The 14300-nt window shown below is 39.8% G+C and overlaps 1 protein-coding gene across 2 annotated transcripts in view; it reads right to left on the reverse strand.

Moving 5' to 3' along the window:
* MID1 (midline 1) overlaps nt 1–14300 on the reverse strand; it is a 192598-nt gene that overhangs the window by 11233 nt on the left and 167065 nt on the right. For both annotated transcript variants that reach the window (XM_040423767.1, XM_040423768.1), the window contains exon 8: nt 8051–8212. In XM_040423767.1, the coding sequence (XP_040279701.1) occupies nt 8051–8212 (162 nt within the window). The remainder of the gene's footprint in view (nt 1–8050; nt 8213–14300) is intronic.

Here is a 14300-nt window from a genome sequence, read left to right on the forward strand (position 1 = left end):
GTCACTGATTTGTTTTTGTTTTGTTTTTGAATGTCAGAAATGTATATTTGTGAATGTTGAGATGTTATATTGGTTTTACTGGTAAAAATAAATAATTGAAATGGGTATATATTTGTTTTTTGTTAAGTTGCCTAATAATTATGCACAGTAATAGTCACCTGCACACACAGATATCCCCCTAAAATAGCTAAAACTAAAAACAAACTAAAAACTACTTCCAAAAATATTCATCTTTGATATTAATGAGTTTTTTGGGTTCATTGAGAACATGGTTGTTGTTCAATAATAAAATTAATCCTCAAAAATACAACTTGCCTAATAATTCTGCACTCCCTGTAGAGCAATGGGGATTTTTCTAGTGTCCTACCTTCAGGCTGAATACAATCTGCCAGGTAGGAAGAACTGCTAAGTTTAAGCCAATCAACATACATGGGATTTCTCATATAAAGCAGGCCATTTTTCTGTTGTTTTGGAAATGGCTAAAATATATTTTAAAACAATCACAACTCATTCTGCAGAATATTGGGGGAGAAAACAGATTACACATTGAGAGTGTATAAAACCATCTAACCCTGGACTGGAAGCCCTTATATAAGCGACGTCTATACTGTAGAACGGATAACAAAGAGAAAGGATATTCCATGTCTGAAAGGTTTTGCTCACAGCTGCTGTTGAATCTGACATTTGGTTTTAATCTTACCCGAATGTTACATTAGGGACTGATTTTTTATGACTGTTCTTGCTAAACCAGATGAAAACCACTTTCTGCTTGGAATAACATGTAGTAACCCACTTACCCCCGATCAGAACTGTACCACAGGTCATGGCAGATATTATCTGCTTTCCTTGCTATTCTCTTCATGCTCAGGTAAAAACTTGGAAAAGTGAATATGCCTTTGAGGAGTTTAACACTAGCTTATAGTGCATGCTTCCTATGAGACTTCAGACACAACTTTGACAGTTTTAAAGATTTTCACAGCTGCATAACCGTCTCAATGCAATTAATTAGGCATTACCTAAGGTTACTAAAATCAATATACAGTAAAATAAAGCTCATGTATTTCTTCCACTGAATTAGAAGACATTGGACTGCATCTGAATAAGGCTTCGTCCACATCAGCGTTCAGCGTTTCCGTTCTCCTGCTTCGTTTAGGAGCAGGAGAACGGAAAGGACGGAGAAGGCACATAACTGAGCCAAACGGAGCTCTTAGGACCCCATAGACTATAATGGGGTCCGTTATGTTTCCACTTAGAAGATGATTTTGAAGAGGAGACAAAAGTCCTGCATGCACAACCTTTGTCTCTTTTCCAAAATCATCTTCTAAGCGGAAACATAAAGGACCCGATTATAGTCTATGGGGTCCGTAGGCTTAGTTATGTGCCGAATCCGTCCTTTCCGTTCTCCTGCTCCTAAACGAAGCAGGAGAACGGAAAGGCTGAACGGTGATGTGAACGAAGCCTTAAAGGGAAAATGTGTCACCAGAAAATAATCTATTGTGTAACTAATATTTTTATCATTTCTGTTGTTTTGTTTTTATTTTTCTTGTCATTATCTATATTAAACAAAAAAAGAAATATCTATCCAAAATTGTTATTTTTTTTACAGTGATCACTATTGAGACCTCCTGTTCAGGTAACAGTTCAGTAGCTACTACATTATTATCATAGGCAGAATTACCATGACAGCTATCACCTTTGTATAGATAACACAGGGTCTACCATCTACAAAAGGTGATATCACAGCTTATCTAGTCCCTCCTGACCTCTGCACAGGTCACAGAGCATGCCTAGCAAAATCTCCCATAGAGGTCAATGAGGTCCCCGCAGGTCCATTGTGTCTATGACCCATGTGGCTGCTCTCAAAGAACAGGAAGTCTTGACATATTTCAGGCCTAGTGGCCAGTATGAAAACTGCATGTTATGATTGATTTTTAAATATGGGCAGCACGGTGGCTCAGTGGTTAGCACTGGTGCCTTGCAGCCCGACCAAGGACAACATCTGCATGGAGTTTGTATGTTCTCCCCATGTTTGCGTGGATTTCCTGCAGGTACAACAATTTCCTCCCACACTCGAAAGATGTACTGATAAGGAACTTAGATTGTGAGCCCCATTGGGGACCGCTTGATGCTAATGTCTGTAAAGTGCTGCGGAATATATAAGCGCATTACATAAATAAATATAGATAGGTACATAGAAAAATTGTCCAAATGTAACATAAAAAGATAATTTAAACAATAATTTTATGACGATACATTCCCTTCAACGACTGGATTGTGTACCTGCTGTTTTTAATGGATGAGAAATAAAGATGGATGTTTTATTACTGGTAATAGCCGCAACTGGATTTTTCTTTTGTGCAGGTTTGTTGTGGGAGTGTATTCTCTGAGCACTACTGCACACCGCTAGCAAATGCCACTCCTGTGCATTTATGTTTTCATAAAAATATCCTGATACAAAATGCTATGTTACAGAGTCACAATCCTTTTCTGGATATAGGAAAGGTTATATATGATTAAATCAGATTAAAGACGTCTGCAGTGGACTTGACTCTAGGCAAGAATATAACAAAGAAAATAACTAATAATCTATAAAGGTCACATTCTGGATGAGAGCTAGACTGATTCAGAGGAGTACAAATACTCTAATCAAATATATATATCTTGCTGCTAAAGGGTCACAATAGATTCATTTTAAAACTATCCCTCCACACAGTCCCAGATGTTGCTGAAGAATACTAAAACTAGGACCTAATTATGCTCATTTGTACTCAGCAAATTTTTTGAGGCTACAGAACAGATGAACTGGGGTCAGCAAAGCCTGCAGGCCCTCAACTCTCACAGATATGCCAGACGTACTTTCCCTATCCAACTCTTAACAAAACAGCATTTCTTTCCAGAATTACAAAAACACAAGCAAGAAACATTTGAACTGAAAAGCATTATGGCCTTGATTAACCTGTATATTTACATAAGGGCCGGTAAGAGGAGTACAGTTAGTAGGTTTCCAGGCGTGGTTCATTGACTCTTGAAGTCGTAAGGCATTGGCATCAGAAATGTATAGTTCAACTGCAAGTTTAATAAACATTACCATACTATAATAACCTGCCTAGATATTACACAATGCTATTGCCATCTGCAATAACAATAATCAGTGTTTAAAGATTGCCTAAAAAACTAAAAAGATTAATACAATGCTGGGCAAGATTTTTTTTCCGTTCACCTGCCAATTTTTTGGGCTGATCTAATACAAATAAGAATACAACTTTGGTTTATTAAAGGGGTTGACCCAGAATGATATAACTTATAATCTAGCCATACAATGGGTGGGAGATGTCTGATTAGTGAGGTTGCAACCACTGGGACCCCCAATGAATGCGGTAATAGGGACCCCGTTTTCCTCAATTGAATATGTGATGCTGCTCCACTTAAAGTCTATGGGACTGTTGAAGATAGCGAAATAGAACGCTCAGCCATCTCCAGAAATTCCCTGAATGGAGCAGTAGTGTGCATGGTTGACTGGTGCTCCATTTAAACAAGGACTACAAGACCCCTTTTCTCGTGATCGGTGGTCGTCCCAGGGATTGGACCACACTGATTAGACATTCCAGAGGATAGCTGATAAGTTGTCATCCTGGGACAATCTCTTAATGGCAGAAGGGAGCAGGCCCCAGAGCTCCATAAGCGAAGGGTGCTCGCTGCATTATACTGACACTTGCCTTCAGTGACCGAGATCAGAGATAACTCCAATTCTAGTCATTTAACCCCTCAATAGGGTCAATAGTGACTAGAGCTTCTGAAAAGTTAGAGTGAGTGGGCTCCTTCTGTCCCTTGATTGTGGAGGGTCGAGCAGTTAGTATGGCATTCAAGGCCTTGTGAAGGCCCCCAGACCTCCTATGTTACTGCTTCTATAATACCCTGCCAAAGATCAGTAATCAGAGATCAATTAAATCACATGTATAGTACATGTTAAAATATATACATATTAAAAATACTAAATCTCCCTCTTTTCCTCATTTATCACATTTAAAAAAAGAAACATTATTGGTCTAAAAGTATCATGTTACATCATTAACTATAAAGAAAAAAAAATCCTAAAGACAGAACAGTATTTTGGTCACCTCACATTCCAAAAAAATGAAATAAAACGTCATCAAAAAAGTTGTATAAACCCCAAAATGATACCAACAAAGACTACAGCTCATATAAAAAAAAAACTGAACACTCAGAGTTTGAAAAATTGGATACCAGAATATGGCGACACAAAGCAATATACAGTGAAAGGTTACAGCCAGCTCACCTTCCGATCCTGTGTGACGGTGCACGGGGCGGACACAAGCCAGTCCAGAGGTAAATGCACGATAAAAAGAAAGCTCCGGCACCAGAAGGACGTAATGAAAAGTTCCCGGTCTTTATTTAAGTCACCAACATACAGGTGCATACAGCGACAGTGACACTGAAAACCACTTGTCCCCACGATCTACGCGTTTTGGACGATGTTGTCCTTGGTCATGACGCCATAGATCATGACTAAGGACAACATCGTCCGAAACGCGTAGATCGTGGGGACAAGTGGTTTTCAGTGTCACTGTCGCTGTATGCACCTGTATGTTGGTGACTTAAATAAAGACCGGGAACTTTTCATTACGTCCTTTTGGTACCGGAGCTTTCTTTTTATCGGACACAAAGCAATAGTTGAATGGAAACAAGGCCAAGTGACTCAGAAAATGCACAAAAACAGAGGAACCAGGATGCAGACAAATGGCAGCAGGTGGTCTGGATAGATGAGATTGATGAATTTGAAATATTTGGCTGTACCAGAAGGAAGAGCGGTACAATAATGAACTTCTGCAGGCAACAGTAAAGCATGGCGGAGGTTCCTTGTATGTTTGGAGCTGCCCTTCCACAAATGGGGTTGGGGATTTGATTAGGATTAATGGTGTCCTCAATGCTGAGAAATGCCCCCAAACAAACAGCCAATGTCATTAAGAACTATTTTCAGATTAAAGAAGAACAAGAAGTCCTGGAAGTGATAATATGACCCCCACAGAGCCCTGATCTAAACATCATCGATTCTGTCTGGGATTACATGAAGAGACAGAAGGATTTGAACAAGCCTACTTCCATAGAAGATCTGTGGTTAGTTCTCGAAGATGTCTGGCTGGAACAACCTCCCTGCCGATGACCTTCAAAAACTGAGTGCTAGAGTACCTAGAAGCTGTTTTAACGGCAAAGTTTGGTCACATCATATATTGATTTGATTTAGATTTAAATTGTTCATTCCCTTGATATAAATAAACTATTAACACTTCTATTTTTAAAAGCATTCTTACTTTACAACATTTTGCCACACTATTCTATAGCTATACACCGATTCTTGAGACATTCATAAACCTCCCTGTGACACATGTAACTGGATGTTAACAGCTCCCATATTGTTTCTTAAGGGTATAAAAACATGAACTTCTGAAGATTTTGTGGGTGGATGTTCCTGACTAAGCCAGATACAAATTACTAGTGTTTTAACTCTGGCCAAAACAAGAAAAATCTTCCTGTTTAAACTGCTTTACCATAACACCCTCCACATTTCATACATGTTTCTTAATTGGTCGCAATGATTTATTGAATGTTCTGTTTGGCATCAAATAGAAGAAAACTGAAACTTGTAATTTAATTTTACTTGAATGGCTAGAAACACACAGTGTAATTTTCGAAGGAATAGAAGTGGTAAACCTTGGAAAAAAATAAAATAAAATTAAATTATACAGGACATCAGACCTGGATTTCTACTGAATATATCCATCCTTAGTATTTCCACAGCCCATGTCTCAGTGCCACATTATTTATCATGTGGGGTGAGCAGCGTACAAAAAGCCCAAATGGCAGAATTATTGCTTTTTGGTCACCTTGTCATGTCACATGTACACAAAAATTGTGTCAATGAAATCTACAGCTTACCCCACAAAAAAAAAGTCCTCACATTTTTATCACACCGTGAACGGCCTAAAAACAAAATCAGATTTTTAGGATTTTTCTTTAATTTCGACCTCAAATATATATTTTAACAGTTTTTCGATATTTTATATAAACCATGAAAATGTTCCATTGAAAAGTACAATTCCCCCCTCTTGCAAAAAGCAAGCCCTCAAGTCAATGGAAAAAAAAGTATGAAGGCTGGGAGGGGAAAACAAAAATCAAGTCCAAAATTTGCCTGGTCCTTCAGGGGTTAAGTAAGGGCTATTGATGTCAATGTCTACACAGTTATCTCTCCGGTTGTTCTTATGCTGCGGTTTTCTGTTTAATGGGGGTAGACTTTATTCAGTCATGTGACCAGAACACATACTGTATCTCCATGTACCACTGGTTAGACAATTGCACTTAGAACTTTTGGAAGTTCTTATATTGGACTAGTGTGGGCTCATCATACGTTCTAAGTTACTCACAGTCTTTCAGACCTAATGATATACTTAAAGGGACACTGACAGGCCGATTAAGCATACTTAGCTGTATATATGCATGCACAGGTCTTCCATTGAGTATTAAAAACATATAAGTCTAACCCCTGTCCACCTTATGAATACTGCAAAATGATGTTATATAACCTGAAGAAATCGCTCGTCTTTCTGCCCAAGGGGCGGCGTCTCAGCTTAACTTCTGCCCAGCCAGCCGCCCCCCAACCGCCATTTTGAAGCGCCGCCCAGCTCATCAATATTGACTTCGCTGGGCGGCTTCTGCTGTCCCCGACGTTCCGAGATCCGGCGCATGCCCAATAGAAAGCTATGGGTGCCGGGCGCATGCACAGAAGCTGAAAGTGAGTCCGATGCCCATAGCTTACTATTGGGCATGCGCCGGATCTCTATTGGGCATGCGCCGGATCTCGGAACGTCGGGGACAGCAGAAGCCGCCCAGCGAAGTCAATATTGATGAGCTGGGCGGCGCTTCAAAACGGCGGTTGGGGGGCGGCTGGCTGGGCAGAAGTTAAGCTGAGACGCCGCCCCTTGGGCAGAAAGACGAGCGATTTCTTCAGGTTATATATCATCATTTTGCAGTATTCATAAGGTGGACAGGGGTTAGACTTATATGATTTTAATACTCAATGGAAGACCTGTGCATGCATTTATACAGCTAAGTATGCTTAATCGGCCTGTCAGTGTCCCTTTAAAGACAACCTGACACAAAACACAGTGCTATCTGCATATAGAGTTTTAGAGAAAAGATTTCATAAAACTTGTAAACATTTAAAAAGAATCTGTTTCCAGCGACCGCTATACCAAAAGTTGTTTTTCTTTTGGCTCTGGTCCTGAGTTATGATACTTTTTTAAATATGCAAATTAGGCCTTTGGTGCAATAAGAGCATCACTATTGCTCCTGTTTCACCCAAGCTCTGATTCTTTCTGTGTTCAGTCCCTCCCTGTCTGCTTTGATTGACAGGTCCAAACAAAGGGTAAAGCAGCAAGGAAGGGGCTGGACGCAGAAAGGTGTGGAGCTTGGGTGCAACAAGAGGGTGACGCCCTTATTGTATCAAAGGCCTTATATACATATTAAGAAAAAGTATCGTAACTCAGAAATGGAGCCTCAGATCAACAAAAGAAACACAGCATTTTATTCAGGTAAACTACAACTATGTGTCTAGGTAAACAGTTGGATAGGGGGGTCTGGTGACAGATTCCATTTAAACCTCTGCTCTTTCTGAGCCTAAGACTGCACCCATGTACAGCTATCAGTGACAGCTACCTATGTATACACACTTACACAGAGAATGGTATCAGTCATGGCCCCTGTGTACAACTGAACTCAGAAAGAGTAGAGATATAACTGTATACAAGTTCTACTGAATCTTTTCGCACAAAACGATATATCTGCTCAGCTCCTCCTGCTCTATAACATGGTGCCTACAGATTGTACTGCATTTTGAGATGGCAGGTTCTTTTTAAACCTTGGTGTGAATTTGCCCAGTCATTAACATGAGCAGAAACCCACCTTAAACGTACTTACCGTTCTAAAACATGAAAAATACTCACAGGACAATGGACACACATTTACAGTTACTTACTGTTTGTCTTTAATTTCCCAGGGTCACTGTTACGGCTGCCGGCTTGATTTATAGCCTTCACAATGAAAATATACTTCGTGCCGCTTTGCAGGCCGTGCACAGTATAGTGGTTCTGCTTGATGTTGGGGACAATCATCCAGCTGTCGGCAGAGTTACACAAGCCTGCAAGTGCACACAAATAAACTAGTTATTACATAGCCTTGACTGCAAAAAGTACCTGTGAGGGAGTAACACTGCTGACGGAGACAGTATAATACTGTACATAGAGTCTTATATGGAATCCATAGTATAGATTATTAATGTGCTATCAGTGGGGTTTGACGCCTCAGTTTCCGAACAATTACAAACATAAAATGGCATCTCTAAATCATGCAACTTTATTTCTTACTGCAATGAGTACGCAGCGCCAAGGGTTCCAGAAGTCGACCTCCCACAAACAACAACAATAGGCTATCAATAATCATTTTAAAACTTTAGTTAGGCACTTGGTCTACCAGCAACTTGGATGACGTCTTTTCAGCATTCTCAATTACGGAGCAAATATCATAGTTTAGCATTTCTGAAAAGTAGTCAATAACTGTTAAATTTTGCAGTGTTTGCAGCATAAAAAAAACAAAAACATTTTGATTATATTTTTCTTCCATGTGTCCGTTTGATGCTGCTGCTAATTTGTACTTCTGAGAGGTAGAATCAATAATCACCTTCCCCCTCTGGCAGCTGATAAACATTTTTTTTTTTTTTTTTTTCAGTTTAATTCTTACTTCCCTGCAGAAATGGTTCTCTATTATATTGCCATGCTACTGCTCAGGCTCTTCTCCTTCCCTGACAAGCTGGGCAGAAAGCCATTTTTATGAGAATCACTACACAGACCACTGACTGTGGGGAGAATGATTGTGTGTGTGTCCACCAGCTCCCTAGGTAGAACTGCAGATTGCTAAAACACTTTGAACACTAGGTGGCACCATACTAGGTTTATAAATGTCATAGCCTTTCACTGGATTATGCATGTAAATGGCAAACATTATCCATTTCTAGGATCTATACAATGCATATGACTTTTGGAACAGACAACCTCTTACAACAAATGAAAACATTGTGGGCAAAAGGAAATAGATACACACTGTTTTAAAAAAAAAATCTTTGTAAAACATAGGGCAATTAAATGGTCACTGTTGCATAAATCATTAGTACAGGTGCATTAACAAAACACTAATATATCTTATCAGAAAAGAATGCCTTTTTCTCCCTCTAGCAGCATTTTTCCTCACATCTACGGGCAGCCTGTGTGTCTCTGTCTCTTTAAATAAGAATTTTTTTTGTCTCTTCTCTCCGACTACAGCTTGTTCCTCCCCACTCATTCAAAAACCACCATCTAAGGCCTCATGCACACGACCATTGTGTGTTTTGCGCTCCCAAAACCGCGAATCCGCAAAACACGGATGGCGTCCGTGTGCGTTCCGCAATTTGCGGAACGGCACGGACAGCCATTAATATAACTGCCTATTCTTGTCCACAAAACATGGACAAGAATAGGACAGGTTATAATTTTTTTTGTGGACCACGGAACGGAGCAACGGATGCTGACAGCACACGGAGTGCTGTCCCATCTTTTGCGGCCCCATTGAGGTAAAACAAACATCATGGGCATCGCCGCGTGCGAAAATGCCCATACTATTAAAATATAACAATATTAATGGCATACGGCAAATGGCGTAGCGGGGAAAAAATTTTTTTGTCACTTCAACTACCTAATAATTTTTTTTATAAAAAGTGATCAAAAAGTCGCATACAATTAAAATTGGTATCACTGAAAAGAACAGATCGTCCCGCAAAAAATGAGCCCTCACACAGCCCCATACACATAGCTACAAAAAAGTTTTAGGGGTCAGAATATGGTTATGAAATTTTTTGTTTTCAGTATTAAAATGCAAGAAACATTATACAACTGTGGAATCGTTGGAACCGTACTGACCTGGAGAATGAAGATAACAGGTCAATTTTATTGCATAGTGTACAGTAAAAAAATTTAAATAAAATAAAAACCTTTATCAGAATTGCGTTTTTTCCCAATTCTACCCCATTTGGAATTTTTTCCCCCGCTACCTACTACATGGTATGCAACCGTAAATGATGCCATTAGAAAGTACAGCTTGTCCCGCAAAAAATAAGCCCTCAAAAGGCTATGTGAATAGAAAAATAAAAAAGTTAGGACTATGGGAAGGCGGGACCTTAAGGGGTTAATTTTATCTATTATATGGGAGCGCTGCACAAGGACCTTTCTGCCTGCTTACGTGATCGGGTTTCCGGTTCATGTGTATACGGCGGTCGCGTGACACGCAGTTTTCTCGGGCGGGCACTATAAACTGAGTGCACTTCTCACTCTTAGGTGGAACACCATCGCGGACGCCAGCTGTACCTGAACCCCCCCCCCCCCTCCTGATAAGTTAGCCGCTGTATACCATCTTTAGGCAATTGAGCCTTTCATTTTAGACATTGGGGACGCAAGTACACTGCCTATCCAAAAAAGAAGTCGCCACCAAAAAAATAAAATAAAAAAAAGGTCACATACTATAATATTTCGTTGGACTACCTTTAGTTTTGATTATGGTATGCATTTGCTGTGCCATTGTTTCGATAAGCTTCTGCAATGTCACAAGATTTATTTCCATCCAGCACTGCATACATTTTTCACCATGATCTTGCATTGATGATGGTAGAGTCTGACTGCTGCGCAAAGCCTTCTCCAGCACATCCCAAAGATTCTCAATGGGGTTAAGGTCTGGACTCTGTGGTGGCCAATCCATGTGTAAAAATTATGTCTCATGTTCCCTGAACCACTCTCACAATTTGAGCCCAATGAATCCTGGCACTGTCCTCTTGGAATATGCACATGCCATCATGGAAGAAAAAAATCAATTGATGGAATAACCTGGTCTTTCAGTATGTTCAGGTAGTCAACTGACCTCATTCTTGGAGCACATACTGTTACTGAACCTAGACCTGACCAACTGCATCAACCCCAGATCATAGCACTGCCCCCACAGGCTTGTACAGTAGGCACTAGGCATGATAGGTGCATCACTTCATCTGCCTCTCTTCTTACCCTGAGGCGCCCATCACTCTGGAACAGGGTAAATCTGGACTCATTAGACCACATGACCTTCTTCCATTGCTCCAGAGTCCAATCTTTATGCTCCCTAGCAAATTGAAGCCTTTTTTCTGGTTTGCCTCACTGATTAGTGGTTTTGTTATGGCTACACAGCTGTTCAGTCCCAATCCCTTGCGTTCCCTTTGCATTGTGTGTGGAAATGCTCTTTCTTTCACTATTAAACATAGCCCTGAGTTCTACTGTTTTTCTTCGATTTGATTTCACCAAACGTTTAAGTGATCGCCGATCACGATCATTCAGGATTTTTTTCCCCGCCACATTTCTTCCTCGAATACGATGGGTCCCCACTATCCTTCCAGTTTTTAATGCGTTGGACAGTTCTTAACCCAATTTTAGTAGTTTCTGCAATCTCCTTAGATGTTTTCTCTGCTTGATGCATGCCAATGATTTGACCCTTCTCAAACAGACTAACATCTTTTCCACGACCACGAGATGTGTCTTTCGACATGGTTGTTTAAGAAATGAGAAGCAACTCATTGCACCAATTGGGGTTAAATAACTTGTTGCCAGCTGAAAGATAATCGCCCATGCAGTAATTATCCAATAGGAGGCTCATAACTATTTGCTTAGTTAAATCCAGGTGGCGACTTTTTTTTTTGGACAGGCAGTGTATAAAATGGATATTGGCATCTATCTGCATACCAATTCAATATATGATAACTAGGTTAATGTGGATATAAATATTATGTGTGTGTTTGGGGGAGGAATTATACCTGGCACATTCTATATATGTACCTAAAAGCTGGCACTATTTTGCCTCACAACTTTCTCTGTTGATAGTCTTTCCACCTTAAGGATAATTATGTGAAATTAATTGGAGACATTTTCTTTATATTCTCCTATCAAAAAAAAATATGTCCCCTGATGAGGCCTGAGATTTAATGGGCGAAACGCGTTGAGACAGGTTCATCATCATTATAAACTATCTGATATCTTTGTAAGGCATTATTTTGTGATGCATATGATGAATCTCATCTAAGGAGTGACATTGTTTTTGGTGGATTATATACTCTTTGAGATTAAATATTAAATTTTGTTTATTATTTTTGGTATTTATGGTAGTCTATTTGCCAACTTATATTAGTTGGTTTTCCATCCCTTTATCAGGGCCATCCTAGGGGTATATAGCATGCTCCTGATACGGGATTGCCCCTATCGGGGCGGCTATTCCGTTTTGTAGGCAGGGTATCAAGCATAGGGTAAGACTTAGGCCTCCTGCACACGACCGTATGGCTTTTTCAGTATTTTGCGGTCAGCAAAAGACAGATCCGCAAAAAATACAGATAACATTAAATGGAACGAAAATACGGAACTGGAAGGCATACAGAGTACTTTCCTTTTTTTTTTGGATCCATTGAAATTAATGGTTCCGTATACGGTCCATATACGGAACGAAAAAAACTGAGGTTATTTTAATTTAATATGAATAAAGGCTATGGTTGCAATCTGTGAGTACTTGTATGTGTAGGCACCATTTTTCTGGATCATACCTTCTGGCAGGTTATTGTCTTAGCTGTGAAAATACAGATTCCATTACAGTCAATATGCAGCAGTTTCCAGCTATGCCGAATCTGGTGAATCCTGGCGGGCTTTTTCTCTACTGGAATAGCCTGCAGGATACCTTACCACAGGTGTGAAACTAGCCTTAAAGGGTTTTCCAGGTGTTTTATACTGGTGACCTATACTCTGGAGAGGTCATCAGTATCTGATTGGTGGGGATCCAAAACATGAGTCCCCCGCTGATCAGCTGTTTGGGAAGGCACTGGCGCTCCTTTGAGAGCTGCACCACGCTCTTTTCTGTGCTTATCAAGCCGTGCATTGCTATACATTGTATAGCAGCTGTGCTGTGTATTGCAGCTCAGCCCTATTCACTACATGACCGATGAATGTGTTGCCACTGGCCTAGAAAAAGCTGTAAGAAGGCCACAGCACTCACAGGAGCACCAGTGTCTTCTCAAATAGCTGATCGGTGGGGGTACCCAGGTCTCAGACTCCCACCGATCGAATATTGATGACCTATTGTGAGGGTAGGTCATCAGTTATAAAGTCTCGGGAAACCCCTTTAATCCTTTCATACATTCAGAGAATAATTACGAAGTACTGTTGGTTCATGGTGTGAAATAATTCATTCCCCACATTCCTTTTACACGACTGCACCTTGTGTTCCTATAATGGTATGATCCAATGTTCAGGGCTATTCTGAGAGAATTCAAACTGTACAAGCATCATACAGGAACTATCTGGCATTATATGTACGTCATCACTAACGTAATTCACTTTTATCTCTTCCTTATATATTAGTAAATTATAGTCATTATAGGACTTTTGGAAAACACAAAAAAAAAATAATATATAATATATAAAAAAGCTATATTTTGTGGATACGACAGCTATTTCCTCCTACATATATAAAACCTGAAACGTGAGTAGCTTTTGACTTAAGGTGCTTACTTTCTGCTCTAACCTACTTAAATGCAAATGGACTGCATTATGAGGTATTTGCTTTCAGCGCTTTGCTGTTTATGAGCAGCAGAGCTTTAAGTAAGCCTCATCCCGAGAACTCGAAACAGACTCCAAAGGCAAGAAAATCAACATACTGTAGATTCAAGGTCAGATTCTTAACCCCTCAAATAATGGAATTAAGCAATTACTGTATTATGCTATAAAACATTATACTTTAAAAATGATATTTTAATAACATTTACACTAAAGGAACATTTCCCTGTCTGAAAAAAAAAAAAAATCTTTATATGACAAATATTTCTTCATCTTTACCAGCTCTATGACATCGCAATGTCCTCTCCATAGGTTTAGGCCATGGCTACAGGATGTTTAGTGATAAGATTTCCAGGTGGCAGATTCACAACCGCTCCTCTGGTGCACTGGCACCTAATACTATCATTTACTATGAGAACAGGTTAGCTAAATACAGGGTTGAAAGATAAATCTGTCTGTGTATGGGTCATCCCTAATTATCTCACAGTATCAGCATGTTCACCCTTTCTATTTTCTACAGTGGAATCGACCTTTAATCTGACTAACAATTAGGAAGCCTGCCCTCCACAGAGACTGTTCACAAAA

This window comes from Bufo bufo, chromosome 3 (genome assembly GCF_905171765.1).
Source record: "Bufo bufo chromosome 3, aBufBuf1.1, whole genome shotgun sequence".
Classification (NCBI taxonomy): domain Eukaryota; kingdom Metazoa; phylum Chordata; class Amphibia; order Anura; family Bufonidae; genus Bufo; species Bufo bufo.